Source organism: Patella vulgata, chromosome 8, assembly GCF_932274485.2.
Source record: "Patella vulgata chromosome 8, xgPatVulg1.2, whole genome shotgun sequence".
Taxonomy (NCBI): domain Eukaryota; kingdom Metazoa; phylum Mollusca; class Gastropoda; family Patellidae; genus Patella; species Patella vulgata.
In genome coordinates, this window is record NC_065886.2 from 51,286,386 (window position 1) to 51,302,276 (window position 15,891).

At 36.1% G+C, this 15,891-nt stretch overlaps 2 protein-coding genes across 4 annotated transcripts; both read left to right on the forward strand.

Moving 5' to 3' along the window:
• The first annotated feature begins 936 nt into the window (after positions 1–936).
• On the forward strand, positions 937–10,686 carry LOC126830248 (transmembrane protein 33). Of its 3 annotated transcripts, none has more exons than XM_056103095.1 (8): positions 937–1,126; positions 3,235–3,361; positions 4,066–4,160; positions 5,201–5,385; positions 5,750–5,817; positions 6,161–6,294; positions 6,696–6,779; positions 7,562–10,686. In XM_056103095.1, exons 2-8 carry the CDS (start codon positions 3,263–3,265, stop codon positions 7,698–7,700), a joined length of 804 nt encoding a protein of 267 aa, XP_055959070.1. In that variant the 5' UTR covers positions 937–1,126; positions 3,235–3,262; the 3' UTR covers positions 7,701–10,686. The 3 variants fall into 3 exon arrangements, with proteins under 3 accessions (XP_055959070.1, XP_055959071.1, XP_055959072.1); XM_056103096.1 differs by having other exon boundaries at positions 948–1,088; XM_056103097.1 differs by lacking the exon at positions 937–1,126 and adding an exon at positions 1,213–1,231.
• A 3,025-nt stretch (positions 10,687–13,711) lies between these two features.
• LOC126830243 (uncharacterized) lies at positions 13,712–15,430 on the forward strand. The gene has a single exon (XM_050560597.2). It carries the CDS (start codon positions 14,041–14,043, stop codon positions 15,238–15,240), a length of 1,200 nt encoding a protein of 399 aa, XP_050416554.2. The 5' UTR covers positions 13,712–14,040; the 3' UTR covers positions 15,241–15,430.
• Positions 15,431–15,891: the final 461 nt, after the last annotated feature.

Genomic DNA, 15,891 nt, shown 5'->3' on the forward strand with positions numbered 1-15,891 from the left:
GACAATATACGATCACATTTCAATGTTGGCGTATAAAAGTGCAGGGAATATTAATCACCTATAAGTTTGAAAAGAAAGAAAAATACAGGTTGTTTTGGGGTAGGCCTAATTAAAGTTGCGGGTAGGCCTAATTGAAGTTGATTTGGGTAGGTCTAATTAAAGGAGCTAAATCGCTAGTCTTTGCAACTTAGAAATGGACACAAATGTGTCGTAACGCGCATATAATAATGTAATATGAATGTATATAAACTGATTTACATTCCATCGTTTCTGTCTTTACTCTAATTTCTAATCAGTTATGTTCGGCGAAATACGCGAAGAGTTCAAATTGAATGGCATACTTTGGCGTCTGGTTATTCCACTCAACACCGGTAGTATTCTCGAAAGGATTCTGGCTCGATATAAACTATACATATGAGGTCCCTTCTAATTGTAAAATATCTAAATGCACCCAGAGCAGGTGAAAATTATATTTTTATACCAATGTGGTCGTTTCTCTTTTGCTATTTAAATTTGTAAATTTGACAAAAAATTAGTTGTAAGATCTAAGAAATACAGTTGGTTCTGCAGATTAGGCAAACATAACGTCAATTTATCAGTTGCAATAATCTTTCTCCTGTGACACAAGGTGCAATTATATGACATAATTTTAATCTATGATAGTTGCTTGAAGGCTGTAAAAATTATACGTGTACATGAGTCTATTTGTGGTTAAAGGGGGGTAAGTACGGTAAAACTCTTCAAATGAAATCACAAAGAGTCTACTTCCTTATTGAAGTTAGATATAGATTCGATAATAACCTTTCTATGAGATTTTGCGATATGGCTTTGTAAAACAACATCTCAATACTTTCTTTGTTTACAAAAATTGGTACAACATATAGAGTCGAATTAACATTAGTTGGGTTAGGCCTAATATAGTCGATTTGATTGGAATCACACGTCATTGGTATAATGTAAGAACAACAATCGAATATCTAACCAGTGATATACTTCCCAGTTCTTTAGGAAAATTTCATTAGATCTGAAGAATCCAGAAAAATCGTGTCTAGAAGAGTTAGAAGGAAGATATTTTTACGAAGATTCGGGTATTATTTATTGTTCATCTTGTATTTTATAGAATTGTGTAAGTTTTAATTTCCTGACCCGTTCATCGACCACGTCATTTATAACATCGCCATCATCACAGGCTGCAGGCAATCATCACGTCGCAGTCGTTACATGATTACTAGTATGTGTATTAATGCATTGTTACGAGAATAGGCCATTCATATGATCATAGAATATTTCATCCATTATTACCATCATCCTCACAATTACCTAGATGTATACCAATATGTATAACTGATCCAGTTATGAAAATCTGATAATTTTTAAAGCTCCATCACAGGCATAAATTTTTTTATGAACCTTGAGAACGAAAATCAGAATACATTTCGCCCGGGCCCGTATCTAGACACCATTAAAGCGGGGGGGGGGGGGACATTACCTTTCGGTAGGGGGGCGAACATTTTGAGGAAATTTTCGGAAAGGTCATTCTAACAGACTGTTGTAATCATCATGCTATGTAGTTACCTAGGCGTCTAATAAGCATTTTAAAATAAGTATTCAAACAAAAAAAAAATCGTGATTTTTTAAATTTATTTAAAACTATTTTAGATTAGTACAAAAAAAATGGTTTATAAAGTAATAAGATACCGTGGGATTAATATGCGCATAGTCGCCTGAATTATACCTCCTCCTTCTTAGGGAAGCGTAGTTTTTTTTAGGTTAATATAAGGAACTGTGTATACTTTAATGATTGTTAGCAATTTCTGAGCGGGGGGGGGGGGGGGGGGCGAGCATTTCACATGGACCCCCCGCGCCCCCTGTAGATACGGGCCCGATTACGCCATGGCGTTTCTTAGGACAAGAATTATTGATGGACTATTCTTACGACATGGTCAAAGTTCCGGTAGCACATGTGCAAGTCACAGAATGTTGAACTTGATCTCGTCCTAAAGATATTTACGCATTGCCTATTCTTATGACATCCCCTCTTGCAAACAGAAAAATGACACAAGTCCAACATTTTGTAAGTTGCGCAAGTGCTACCGGAACTTCCACAAACGCACAAATTTAAGAACTCAGCCTTATAAGATGAAACGAAATTGAGGTAAGCCTGGGGCGAAAAAATTGGGATTTTTGAAAGAATTTGATTGTAAATTATTGTAATTTAGCTAGGCAAAGCAATAAATCACTGATGATTCTCAACTTTACCTAAATTTTGTTACATCTTATATGGGCGAGTTCTTAAATTTGTGCGTTACCCTTTCAATGATGTCCGCCAAGTCGGTTAGAAGACGGAGACATATTTTTTAACAGCGTGTTGTGTCGCTCATACTAACTCTAGCGAGGTAAGCAAGGTCTTATTTTCTCACTAAGATGTTCATTTATATTGTTCATGCGTTCACAGGGACTGACACGCGACCGTTTGGCTGTAAAAAGTTGCCCAGTAAAATTGACTATGAACCCAAATCTTGTCGACAAGGATTCAATAGAAGAGTCCCTGAACATAGAGGCCGAATATAATGAGACCTACGTTCAGAGCTGAACTACCATGGCATAAGAATAGTCCATGAATAATTCTTATAACCCGTTGTAAGGATAGCTACGGCGAATAATATGATATGGTCAACTATAGGCCTACATGTACCTGCATGGTCAATCCATTAGTTTATTTTATTTGATTCGTTTTGCGACTTTAGTTTTGCGATACAGACTTGAAATAATTTATCTGATTAAACTACAGATCTATATTTCGTTTCGTTTTTTATACTTTCGATGGCCTACACTACATGACGATCTAACCGGTTGTACGCTATGGTTGTGTCAGGGGTCATACGAGTGGCTTTTGACAATATGACGTCAGACATTGATTAATCAATCAGCGTTGATGTTTCTAGTTGTTTACCCACAGTTCCATGCATCGCACGGCAAGAAGTTGCTGCAACAGACTGTTCATTGGGTAATCCCTTACATGAACCGAAATGCAGGTTATATAACAACTCGGTCAGATCCTAGTGTAGTAAAGACAAGTAAAACGAAATTTTGAAGTATGAAAAACGAAACGAAATAGGATCTGTGTTTTAACCAGATTAAAGATCATGTAATTATCAACATATTTTTAAATAGTTACCGGTATACTATTCACTGTTACTACTACTAAAATCATGGTCCTTGTTTTACTTTTAGGTTCTATTAAAGTTAATACCAAATAAATATGGCTGATACTACTACAGATAATGAAAATACCAACAGTAATGCTGGGACGAATAATACAGCTCCCCCACCTACTGGACCTCAAGGCACATCAGTTATTGTAAGTATTGTACTGTTTGTCCGTCTTCTATAAATTTGGTGAGGTTGGATGGCCAAATGGTTAGAGCGTGCACGCCGTATCCTAAGGTCTGTCATTGAGTCAACTGGCATGGTTTCGATTCCCAGGTTGTACGTGACAAGGATAGGGTCGCCTGTCCAACCTTATGAGTTTTCTCCGGGTCCTCCGGTTTCTTCCCACTGCTAAAGACTTCTTATTCAAGTTATTGATTGAAAATTGAACCATGTTAGTCCCAAAATGACCTAGTTTGTATCAAGTGGACATTAAACCTCTTTAATGGAGGGGATCACGTGGCTAAATGGGTAAGACGCTGGCTCGCTAGCCTGGAGGTCGGGTGTTCGATCCCTGCATTGGCCGAGAAAGTTCATCACGATTTTCCGGCGCGGTTTCCCCTTGTCAGTGATGCAGGACGGAGGGCCTGACAAGGACAGCCGTCTAGTCATTCGGATGGGACGAAAAACCGAGGTCCCGTGTACACATTGGCGTGCACGTAAAAGATCCCTTGGCAGTTGGAATTCGATATAAGAGTAGGCCGTAGTGCCGCTGCCTGGGCAAAATTTCCCTCATAGCACACTGTATGGCGTATGCCCGTCTTCATTAGCCCAGGTTAGGAGCAGAACAGTAGGACGTTAAACTCCATTTCATTTCATTTCTTTTCTCTGTAATGGATGATTTTGTTATTTTAGCAACACATGATGGCAAATAAAGTTGATGCAGGCTTGTGGTTAACCAGATTAATAACAGTTGTTTTCACCATATTGTTTATTTTACCTTTATTAGGGTAAGTTTTGAATAAAATAATTACATGTACGACACATAGAAGTAAAAACACTTATATGGATATACTACTTCTGAATTTACTAACATGCTCTATGGTTCGATACACATACAGATATCGTTATCAAGCAAATAAGCTGTTATATGTTTCCAATTGTTATCTATATATTGCACCACATTTTTGTTAAATATCATTATTTGCTTGATAACGATATCTGTATGTGTATCGAAAGCTTTGATATTTTTTTGCATTATAATTACCAGTTTATTTCCACTAAAGATGAAAACGGTAACATATTACTCGTCAAGCAAGGTCTTGTGACCACTATTTGGTGCAATTAGTCGATTAAGTTGGTCAGCACTAGTGATTAAGTTTATTTTGAAAAAAATGTGTTCATTTACTTTTGAGGTGATCAATGGGCCACCCTACCATTGTGTAAATTACATTCTGAAATTCCCACAAGTTTATAAAACTAAATAGAAAATGAAATGGGGTTTATAACATCCTACTGTGCTGCACCAACTCGGCTAATGAAGACGTGGGAGTGTGCTATGAGGGAAATTTTGCCCAGACAGCGGCACTACTGCCAACTCTTATATCAAATTCAAACTGTCAACGATTATTTTGCATGTACACCAATGAGTACACAGGACCTTAGTTTTCTGTCCCATTCAGACAACTATGCTTGTCCCTTGCTATTTCCTCCTCCGTCCTCCACCCAGGGGGGGTGGGGGGTTGGGTGGTTGAATGGGTAGCGTGTGCACATTATATCATAAGGCCTGTCATTGAGTCAACTGGTGTGTCAATTCACCGGTTGAACATGACAAGGAGTAGGGTCGCATGTCCAGCCTCATGGGTTTTCTCCTGGTCCTCCGGTTTCCTCCCACTGCTAAAGACTCCTATGCGCAAGCAAATTATTGAAATAAAATTGAACTATATGTTAGTCCCAAAATGTTAAACCCCATTTCTCTCTCGCTCTCTTTATTCTATAATTAATGTGAAATGAAATTTAGTTAATTATTGTAAGTTGTTATTTTTTTCAGGGGTGATCCTTACAGTTTTTATCAGAGAGCTTTAATCAGCTGTGCTGCCTCTAGTGCTTTAAGATTACATCAGAGAATTCCAAATTTCCAGCTTAGTAGAGAATTTCTAGGACGACTATTTTTAGAAGATAGTTGTCATTATTTGGTTTATGCCATTTTATTTATAAATATATACCCTATCACTAGTATCCTTTTAACTACATGAAAATATAAACTACTAATTGTTGAATTACCATATATATATAACAACAACTAGCTTCCCACTGTCATGCGATGCGTTGCAATAGGATTGTCCCTATTGAGTCCACGATGACGTATCGGATACGTTTTGATCCGATTAACACAATTTTTATGAATGTCCTCAATATATGATAAGACGTGATAGGATCACCATGATTAAAACCACGATATCAATCGCAGCACGAATCGTGATAGGGGGAAACTAGCATAATAGAATTGTGTCCCATTTAATTACATCTATTTCTATTTCATGCATTCCTATTTAAAAACATGCATAATTATTATTTTGTCTACCTTAACAAGATTCAGTGGCTTTGATTCCAGCATTTTTGTTTGCTCTTCTTCATGCGTGTAGCTACACAAAAACCATTTTAAATGTAAGTTTAATTCCTTTCAGTTTTCCGGTTGTACGTGACAAGGAGTAGAGTCGTCTGTCCAACCTCATGGGTTTTCTCCAGGTCCTCTGGTTTCCTCCCACTCCATTTCTCTCTCTCTCTCTCTCTTATACACAGATAAATCTATTATAGTAGTTATACACAGATCAATCTATTATAGTAGTTATACACAGATCAATCTATTATAGTAGTTATACACAGATCAATCTATTATAGTAGTTATGCTGCTGATTATAAATTTGTTGGATTTAGTAATTTTTGTCTTTAAATGGAAACAAATTGGATTATAACAGGACAGAATGTTGATTTTGTTTCTGTATTGTAGTTAATGGGACCACAGTCAATGATGTTTTTGCGTAATATGATCGCCAAGTTAGAACAGCAACAACTTAATGTACTCCGATTTATTGCCTGTAATGAGATCTTTTTAATGCCAGCTATTATTATACTGACCTTCACGTAAGTTTTTTGACTTGATTTACCAGCCATAGTATCGTAATTTCAGGGTTTATGGATGATTTAGCATGTCTTTATGCATAAGAATGATTGTCATGTGTAAATGCCACTGCCCTTGCAATAATCTTCCGGCATGGTTTCAGTGGTGCAGGACGAAGGATTGACAAGGACAGCTGTCCAGTCGTTCGAATGGAACCGAAAACCGGTTTCCCGTTTATACATTGGCGTGCACATAAAATAACTCTTGGCACTTGGAACTTAATTTGATATAAGATTAGGCCGTAGTGCCGCTGTCTGGGCAAAATTTCCCTCATAGCATACTGTATGGCATATGCCTGTCTTCATTAGCCCAGTAGGACGTTCGTTAAACCTCATTTGATTTGATTTTGTTTTATTTGTTTCAGAGGAAAAGCTAGTTTATTTATGCCATTTGTATATTATCGTTTCTTATCAATGAGATATGCATCCAGAAGAAACCCATATTGCAGGTAAAATAACTTTACACATAGTATTATAAGATATCATTTCTAAATATAAATACTAGGACAATTTATTATTATTCCAAAATGACAAGAGGTAACTAGACTCTGCTGGACCAGGTAGCATTGGTGGTAAAATAGTTTCAATTTGTGTAATGAATTTAAATGTTGATATGCCCAGTGTTTCATTGATAAGTTTTCCCGCTGTTTTGAAACTAGTAGCACAACAATGAAATGATTTTTACAAAGTTAATACCCGTCACCAAAAACTTGTAAATACAGTTCAGAGTCTGGAGGTTTTTTCAAACTTTCTGGGATTGATTGATTAGTCCTCAGGAGGAACCCTATCGAAGTGGCCATCAATTTTATGCATAGTTATTTCCCTTGTCTCTCAGAAATGGAAAAGCCATCCTTCTAAGTACTTTGGAGGGGAGGGGGTTGGATGGCTGAATGTCTGTCATTGAGTCAGCTGGCGTGGTTTCAATTCCCCGGTTAGGAGTAGGATCGCCTGTTCAACCTCTTGGGTTTTTTCCAGTTTCCTCCCACTGCTAAAGACCCCTATGCGCAAGCGAATTATTGAAATCAAATTGAATCATTTGTTAGTCCCAAAATAACCTGGTTTGTCCCGAAATGACCTAGTTTGTGTCGAGTGGATGTTAAACCCCATCTCTCTCTCTATTTCAAAAGTTATCTGCCTACCTTGTGTCAATGCCGTTAAACTTATGGACACAAATTCCAAATTTTATCTATTTGCATAAGTTTATGTTTAATTTTATTTTTTATATTTACAGGACATTGTTTTCTGAATTAAAACTAACCATAGAATATTTGTGTGCGAAGCCCCAATGTCCCGAAATTGTTAAGACTGGGTTGTATAAATGTATTGCCTTGGTTGCAAGACTGGCACCGCAACCTGATACTGCTCAGTAATCATTTCCATCAAGTAGGCATGAATGCGTCTAAATCACCAAGACATCATTGTCACCAAAATGTACATTTATACTATCATATATACACATTGGGGGTGCTCAATTGTCAGTCCGGAGTCTCGAATTGACAGAATTGCAATCAAGTGATACAGAATTCAGCCATGTCACAGTTCTGCCAGTCCCAACAGCTGAGGTGGTGTGAGTAGAATCGTGATGTATTTTGAGTAACAAATATGTTTCAGCTGTCATGATTGGTTGAGATATTTTTTATGCAGTCGGCACATGCGTTGTAATCCGAAATTCTCCTTTTCACTCGATTGACACTATTTTTGGAATTGAGAGAATTTGATTCCGGAACATTCAATTGAGTATCCCCAAGGTGATGTAACTATCACTAGCTCCATCTGATTTTAGAATTATTATATAAGCACCATATATTTGTGTATGGTAGGATTCTATAAGACGTCTTGGTGATCTAGACTAGCTAAAATATTGCCATATAAGGGTATAAAAGCTTAGTAAAGTTTCAACTATTGATTGTACTGTGGTTGTGCTAAAGTAAGTACAGGTTTGGAATTTAAGTGGCAGGAATTTTTTTAACACCCACGTTTCATTGTTGGAGGGTATATTGTTGTCGGTCAGTCCGTCCAAAATTCTTGTAAACGCTCTACAGGTCAGAGATTATCAAATTTATTGGGATTGTTCCGACAAGTCCTAGGGAGCAACCCTATCGAAATGCAGAGTTGTGCAAAATGGTTGCTGAGTTACTGACCCTGAAAACGCTTTACAGGTCATAGATTATCAAATTTATTGGGATTGTTCCGACAAGTCCTAGGGAGCAACCCTATCGAAACACAGAGTTGTGCAAAAATTGCTTTCTGAATGCTGAATTACTGAGATTAATTTTTTAAACTTGCAGGGATTGTTTGGGTAATCAGTAGTCAAAAGTCAAAACCATATCAAATTTTATAGTTTCACAGTCAATTATATACACCAAGTTATTGCCCTTCTCACTTCAACTTTGTAAACGCTATACAGGCCAATTATTCATCTGGAGAATTTATGCTTGCGTTGTGCTTAAATATTCAACCGAGTTATTGCCCCTGTCACGAAAGAGAAATCCATAAGAGTTCATCAATTCTATGTGTAGTTATTGCCCCTGTTCTGATAACTAAATAGCCAACTTTCAAAATGTTGCTGATGGTTGTATATTCGAAATGTTTACCTTTAAAAAAAAAAAAAATTTTAATTACAGAATTCACTTATTCAGTGTTGTACAAATTTTAGCAGCATTTAAACAGTATAATTTTATCAATCTTTGACACTAGAAAATTGTAAGATCGGGCAAATGTCAATGAAAGTTTTTTTAACTGTCAAAAATGAGATAGTTGTCAAACAACATACTGATCAGCAGTGAATAATCGCTAGGCTGCTACAGTCACTGATAAGGATGACATTGATGCAACATAATGGGCCCCAAATATTAACTTTTTTCCTCCGTCAAATTAAATTCTAAAAAAAAAATTTATGTATTAGAAAAATAAAGACGTTTGAAGTATATGTAGGTAAAAATTATTTCCTATTTAGTGTAAATGTGTATTAAAATGAGTAAAAGGCAGCATTCTGCCTGAACCAGTAACGTCGTATGTAAACAATGCACACGCCATTGAGCCAATGATTGACACCAAGTGATGCGATGTCACGTGTTGAAGACAGTCATCTTTTACAGAGATATTAGAAGACTTTAGTAATCCTCTGTGAAACAGATTGGTCAAACAACATATTAGCATAAAGGATTTTATTTCAGTTTGATTAAAATGTACATTAAATTATTGGACTGAACTTACCAGTCTTGGCATCTATCAGGATTTATAGACATTGATCAGGATCTCTTCTGATATTGGATAAATAATTATTGTTTATTTATAATTTTGTACATGTAGTTCTATATTAGATGTGTGTATATATTGAATGGTATTTTTAAGAATAATAAAAACTCTTAAATAATATGTTAAAACAGAGCTGTCTATCAAAGTTATCACTTGCATAATGTTTTTTAATGATATTTTTTCGAAGATTTGAGTTAAATATTGTCGTGCAATGATGAATGAATAAAACTGGTATTTATGTAGATCTTGTGAACATGTGAGTTTGCTTTTCATCATCATTTTTTTAAATTTTCACATTTTAAAAATTCCCTTTTTCCAATCCTTCATATTCACTGCATTTTAGGAATGTTTTTTTTTTGTTTGTTTGTACAAACTAATATTATAGTTACTTGTACATCACGAGGCATAAATTACATGGACTACTTTTTAAAACTATAATCTTCTTTACTTAAATATGGTATGTTTGATAATCTGGACTGATATGGTCTTTTCTTTACAAGCCACTGTCTCCGGTAAGACACCATATGTTTGACGAAATACTCATTAAAATACACATCTATATTTCGTTTCGTTTTTTTATACTTTCGATGGCCTACACTACATGAAGATCTGACCGGTTGTAGTGGAAGGTCGCATCAGGGGTCATACGAGTGGCTTTTGACCCTTTGATTAACCAGTCAGCATTGATGTTTCTAGTGGGTTCCCACAGTTCCCTGCACCTCACACCAAAATCCGTCTGTAACAGACCTTTTCATTGGCTAATCCTTCACATCATCTAAAAGGCGGGTTATATAACAACTCTTCTAGATCCTAGTGTAGTAATGACAAATAGAACGAAATTTTGAACTATAAAAAACAAAACAAAATAGGATCTGTGTTGTAATCAGATTGTATTTGTGTCAAGGTATGTTCCAGATTACAAGAAGTAGAATGTCAGATGATTGTTTACAAAGTATTTTTGGATGGAAATATATAAAACATTTAATTGTATGTGAGCACTGACTTCATCTTTCAAGACATGTAGTTTTTTCATAGATAGATATCATTTGTATGTATGTAATAATTATGGTGGAATAAATGTGATTTTAAAAATATAAATCTGCCTTTAGAATACACCACTTCCTATTATAAGCATTCTTTCAGTGGACCCTGTAATGACCAGTATAATGGGTAGAAAAATATGTATTGCTAATCCAAGAAACTTATTGCGAAAATTTAAATCACTTCAGTCTATAACTTAAAATCAGAGAGGGAGCTGCCTTCTTAAATTTAAGATTTTAAGTTACAAGCAATTTTACATATTGTTTATGAAACTGTATGTAGGCTACATAAGACGAAAATATGGACCCATCTGGTTTAAGTGTAGGATGGGGGGGGGGTGGATGACGGAATGATTAGCACGTGCGCGCTGTATCATAGAGTCTGTCATTGAGTCAACTGGCGTGGTTTCGATTCCCAAGTTGTACGTGACAAGGAGTAGGGTCAACTGTCCAACCTCGTGGGTTTTCTTCGGGTCCTTTGGTTTCCTCCCATTGCTAAAGACCCCTACCCGCAAGCGAATTGTGAAAATAAAATCAAACCATATGTTAGTCCCGAAATGACCTAGTTTGTGTCGAGTAGACGTTAAACCCCATCTCTCTCTTTAAGTGTAGGATAAAGCACCAGACTTAAGTTAGGGTGGGGAACCAAAGATTGAAGAAAATAACCCGCGAAAAAGAAAAAATCAAGACCAGCAGGCTGAGGTTTTCCTTTCAAGGGCTTTATATGTTGCTTATAAGCCGTCTATGTTTTCATGCACGTAAAATGAGAATATCCCAGAATTCCCGTAAGAAAACACTTATATCATGTTTTCTTATGAAAAAACCCCAACCCTACCCTGGAAAAATAACACGTTACAGATTTAATGAAAAACTTTCAGAAGAATAACCCCAAATTCCCCGGTATATATTCAAGGCCGCCCCCAACTTTCAGACCGCAAGTTATTCCAACCATAGAATATACCCTAAAGATCAAAGAGATTTACCGTTATAGGTTTATAATCATCTTGAATTACATACCCGATTCCTGAATCATGATTGTTACAATGAAAGAAGTGTATTTTGGATATTTGAAAAGCGAAAGTTTCAAGTTACCAATGTATAAACCCGAGCATGTCAAATCAATTTCTTTTTCTTTTTTTAAGTATAGAATTCCTAAAAGAAATATTTTTTTTTAAATGTACCTCTGGACAATTGGATGAAATTGTTCAATAATGGTAGACGTCTCCGTCCAGTTTCAATTCCCATAACTACAACCCCCTTTGGTCTATCTTTCACCTTTATCCTATAAAATTGTCCAAAGCGTTATCGATAAACCAACCAAGAGGAAAGTATTTCATATTAAAAAAAAGTATCAAGTCATTTCTTGTCCACACATGTCGATATTTAAGGATACAAAAAAAATCCATTGACTTTACCGACAATATTTGACATCAATATGAATAACCGTGAATTTATTGTCGGCATTTTCAACAAAAAACAAATTCGGCTCAGAAGTTGTAACATACCTTCACTTTTAATTGTAACATACCAGATGTTACACTAAAGCATGTTTCAATACGGAATACTCGATCGGGCCTTTATAAAGGTGTCAATATAAAATTATACAAAATGGAGAGTTGGAAGGTGGACATTTTCAAGGGGAAACATTAATATTTTGAGAATTTAACACACCCTGGATGTGGTTTGAATGTTTTTTCTCCCACCACACACACCAATTACAGTACACACTATGCCACTAAATCACCCAATGTCATTTCCTAGCCGACATAGTTTGTGAATCATCTTTTATTTGGTCGATATGGTAATTCTAACAATTTTTTTTTATAACCTTTTGGAGGCATTTAGTAACTGAAAGAGCAATAAACTATATAACGGAAAACAGCTACTAAGTTTATTGATGTGTTCTTTATAATTTGTGATAGCTGTCCACAACTTCGGATGATCATCTTCTTTTAAAGCCCAAATATTCAAAACTGTTAACTTTTGGGTCAAAGATCGTTTAGCAGGGGCACTTTCAGCAGTAAAAAAGGGCACTGTCGAAAATCCGCCTCTGTTTAGTGTTAAAGCATCAGCTTTATGGAATACGTTACGGTATGCTATCAGGTCCTGTAATAATGTCAATACTTTTAAGAAAAAACTTAAAACCCATTTATTTCTTCAAACTTTTTAAATGTATATATCTTTCAATTTATACTTATTCTTGTGTTGTCTTAGTATTTTATTGTTAATTTTCATGATTTTATAATTTTTTATATTTGTACCATTAAAAGCACCTCTGAACACGTGAATGTGAAAGAGGGGCTATAACAAATGTTTGTAATAATAATACTATATATATATACAGCAAGAGAATTACTATTATGTGTTAATTTATCCATGCTGCCAACTAAAACATAAAATAAACAGAGTATTATATAAGCAGTTGTTATATAACGCTGTTGTTTATAATTAAACAAAACATGTGTATCAATTATCTTCTTTTGTCTATCTATTGTCACTTTAATGCGTTGTCCATTAATACGAGTATTAATTATTTAATTAACTGACAACACAATTCATATGAAATACAATCACTGGTTTATACACATATTGCACGACGTTTCGACAAGTATTCTCTTATCGTTATCAAGTACATATGTTGTGTTTTTTAATGTGCCCAAACGCTAAATGCCACTCAAGGATTATAGATATTAAATGTTTGATACTTTAGAATAATGTTGAGAAAATGTAGGCCTATATATTGGCGATCCCCAACAGAAGATGGGTGTTTCTCTATAGAGTTCTGGTGAAAGTGTGTGAAATAGCTTTATTTAACGTCCGCTTCCACCGAAGTGATATCGCAGACAAGTTCTGATGAAAGATTCTTATGACAATTATGTACCGGTTTGCCACGGTATGGCTTTAAAATTTTGTGTTTGCTGACTTAAACATATCGCCGTTTATTCGACAAATAATTTAGTGCATGCGCTATTACTAGCTAGATGCATGTATACCGTATTTCATGTTCTTTCCATTTCAAGGGTTGTTACACTGGTTTTTCATGAAATACGTGTAATCTATTATTAGACTCTACTAACCTATAACTACAGTATAGTAACAGAGGAAAGATATTTCCTCTCACTGGAAATAGTTTTGCTGAGTTATTCGAAATCTGTCTCATTCATTGTGTGAGAAGGGATTTAGGCTACTTCACATTTAGAATATTATAACAGCCGTTTACAGAGACTAAAAGTGCTTTATATAATACTAGTGCACTAAGGATATTATATTGTAGGCTTACTGGTTTTCCATTTTGTCAAGGCATCTGTGTAACCAAAGGCCGATTTAAGACATATCACATTTCACAACAGTGGCAGACATCTTGCCAACGTGGAAGAATAATGGTGGAAGTTTGAGAACTCTTGAAGCGAAGATGTCCATGTGTTTGGTCAGATATACATTTAAGTTTTTTGTGCTGTGGTTAAGTTATATCTACTTAGCAAAATGCAAACCACAGATGCCTGTAGCAGAACGTAAGAATATTTTGGTTTTTGGTGGAAATGGCTTCATAGGATCGCCGGTAGTTAATAGGCTGTTGGCCGCCGGCCATAACTGTACTTTAATCAACAGAGGGAATTGGTATTGGGATTCCTGGACCAAGATCAGACCATACGTTAGACACATTAAGTTTGATCGTATGCAAAAAATAGCTAAATGCTCTCCATTAATAGAATTACTACAAAATAACGAAACATTTGATGCGGTGATTGATTTTAGTGCTTATCATGAATTTGCTGTAGAGGAGGCGTTATCAGTATTGAAAGATCATGCCCAGCTGTATATTTTTATAAGTTCCGATTCCGTTTATGAAGTCTCTTTAAAGAACCATTCGAACCCCTCTGTGGAATCGGATTCCGTTCGACCAACCGATGAGAAAAAGAGACAAAGATTGGCAAATATCGATGATTATGGACATAGGAAATTAGAAATTGAGGAACTATTAAAACACCAACGAAAAGATGGCGGTATTCCATTTATTGCGTTACGTCTGCCAGATGTAGTGGGACCACGTGACAATACATATCGATGGTGGCTGTATCAATCATGGATGAGATTACAAGAATATCTGGACAAGAAAGTTTCCATTCCGTCCTATCTTTCCAATCACCTATTAAGTTTTGTTTATAACCACGACGTGGCCAAGTTGATAGAAAAATTAGTCAGTAGTGATGTCGACCCCGATATCATTGACCAAGCTTATAATCTTGCTTTCAGAGAAACCTTTACATTAAGACAATTTTTACTCGACATAAAAAGTACACTGAACATAACCGACTTAGATATAAAGGAAGACGACGACCCTGATGCATTTCGTTTGTTTCCGTCCGTCACTCTTGGTCCGATTAATATCTCAAAAGCGCGGGAAAAGTTGAACTGGGACCCCACACCGTGGAAAACAGCTTTAGTAGATACAGTCAAGTTTTACGAATCAGCCATAACTAGACCGGAATTTGACGTGCCAAGGCGAGACATTATTCGATCGCTTCAAATATATTTTTCAGATCGTCCATTCAAAGTGTTAATCGGTTTTAAGAGAGAATATGGAATTGATTACCCCAAAGATGAATTGTGAGCCAATATCGGGGACATTTTATAATTATTAACATAACAATAGTACCAATAACATCCACACACAATTCGTCTAAAGGACCCTTTTGGCTCCATGTGTAGCTTCAGATTAGAAGAGTTTTACTGTATTTAGGCCTATATTTCCATGAAGAAGCTTTTATGATATGTGATAATGAATAAAGTTTGTAAATTGATCAAGTGTTTTCTGTCTTTTATAACAATATAAATGATACATATTTAGATATGGCTAAATCCAGGCCCGTAGCCAGAGGGGGGCCAGGGGGGGGCAATGCCCCCCGAAAAAATGTTTTGCCCCCCCCCCCCCCCCCCCCGAAAAAAAAATTGCCGATCATAGCTCTAAAATACCTACTGTAGACTGTGCCCCCCCCCCCTAAAAACTTCACTGCCCCTCCGAAGCTAGCAAGCTGGCTACGGGCCTGGCTAAATCTATTTGTTAATGCCAGCTCAATTTTCGTCAAGGTCGCTGAGATGTAAAATAGATTAGGGCACGTGATTCTTGGCGAGATTGTAGGTTAGGGTTAGGGTAAGCATTGGGGTTAGGGTTGGGATTGGCGCTAGCCCTGTTTACATCCCGTTACCTTTGACCAAACTTGAAGTTAGCCTTATCAAATAGATCTAACCATTTAGATATAAA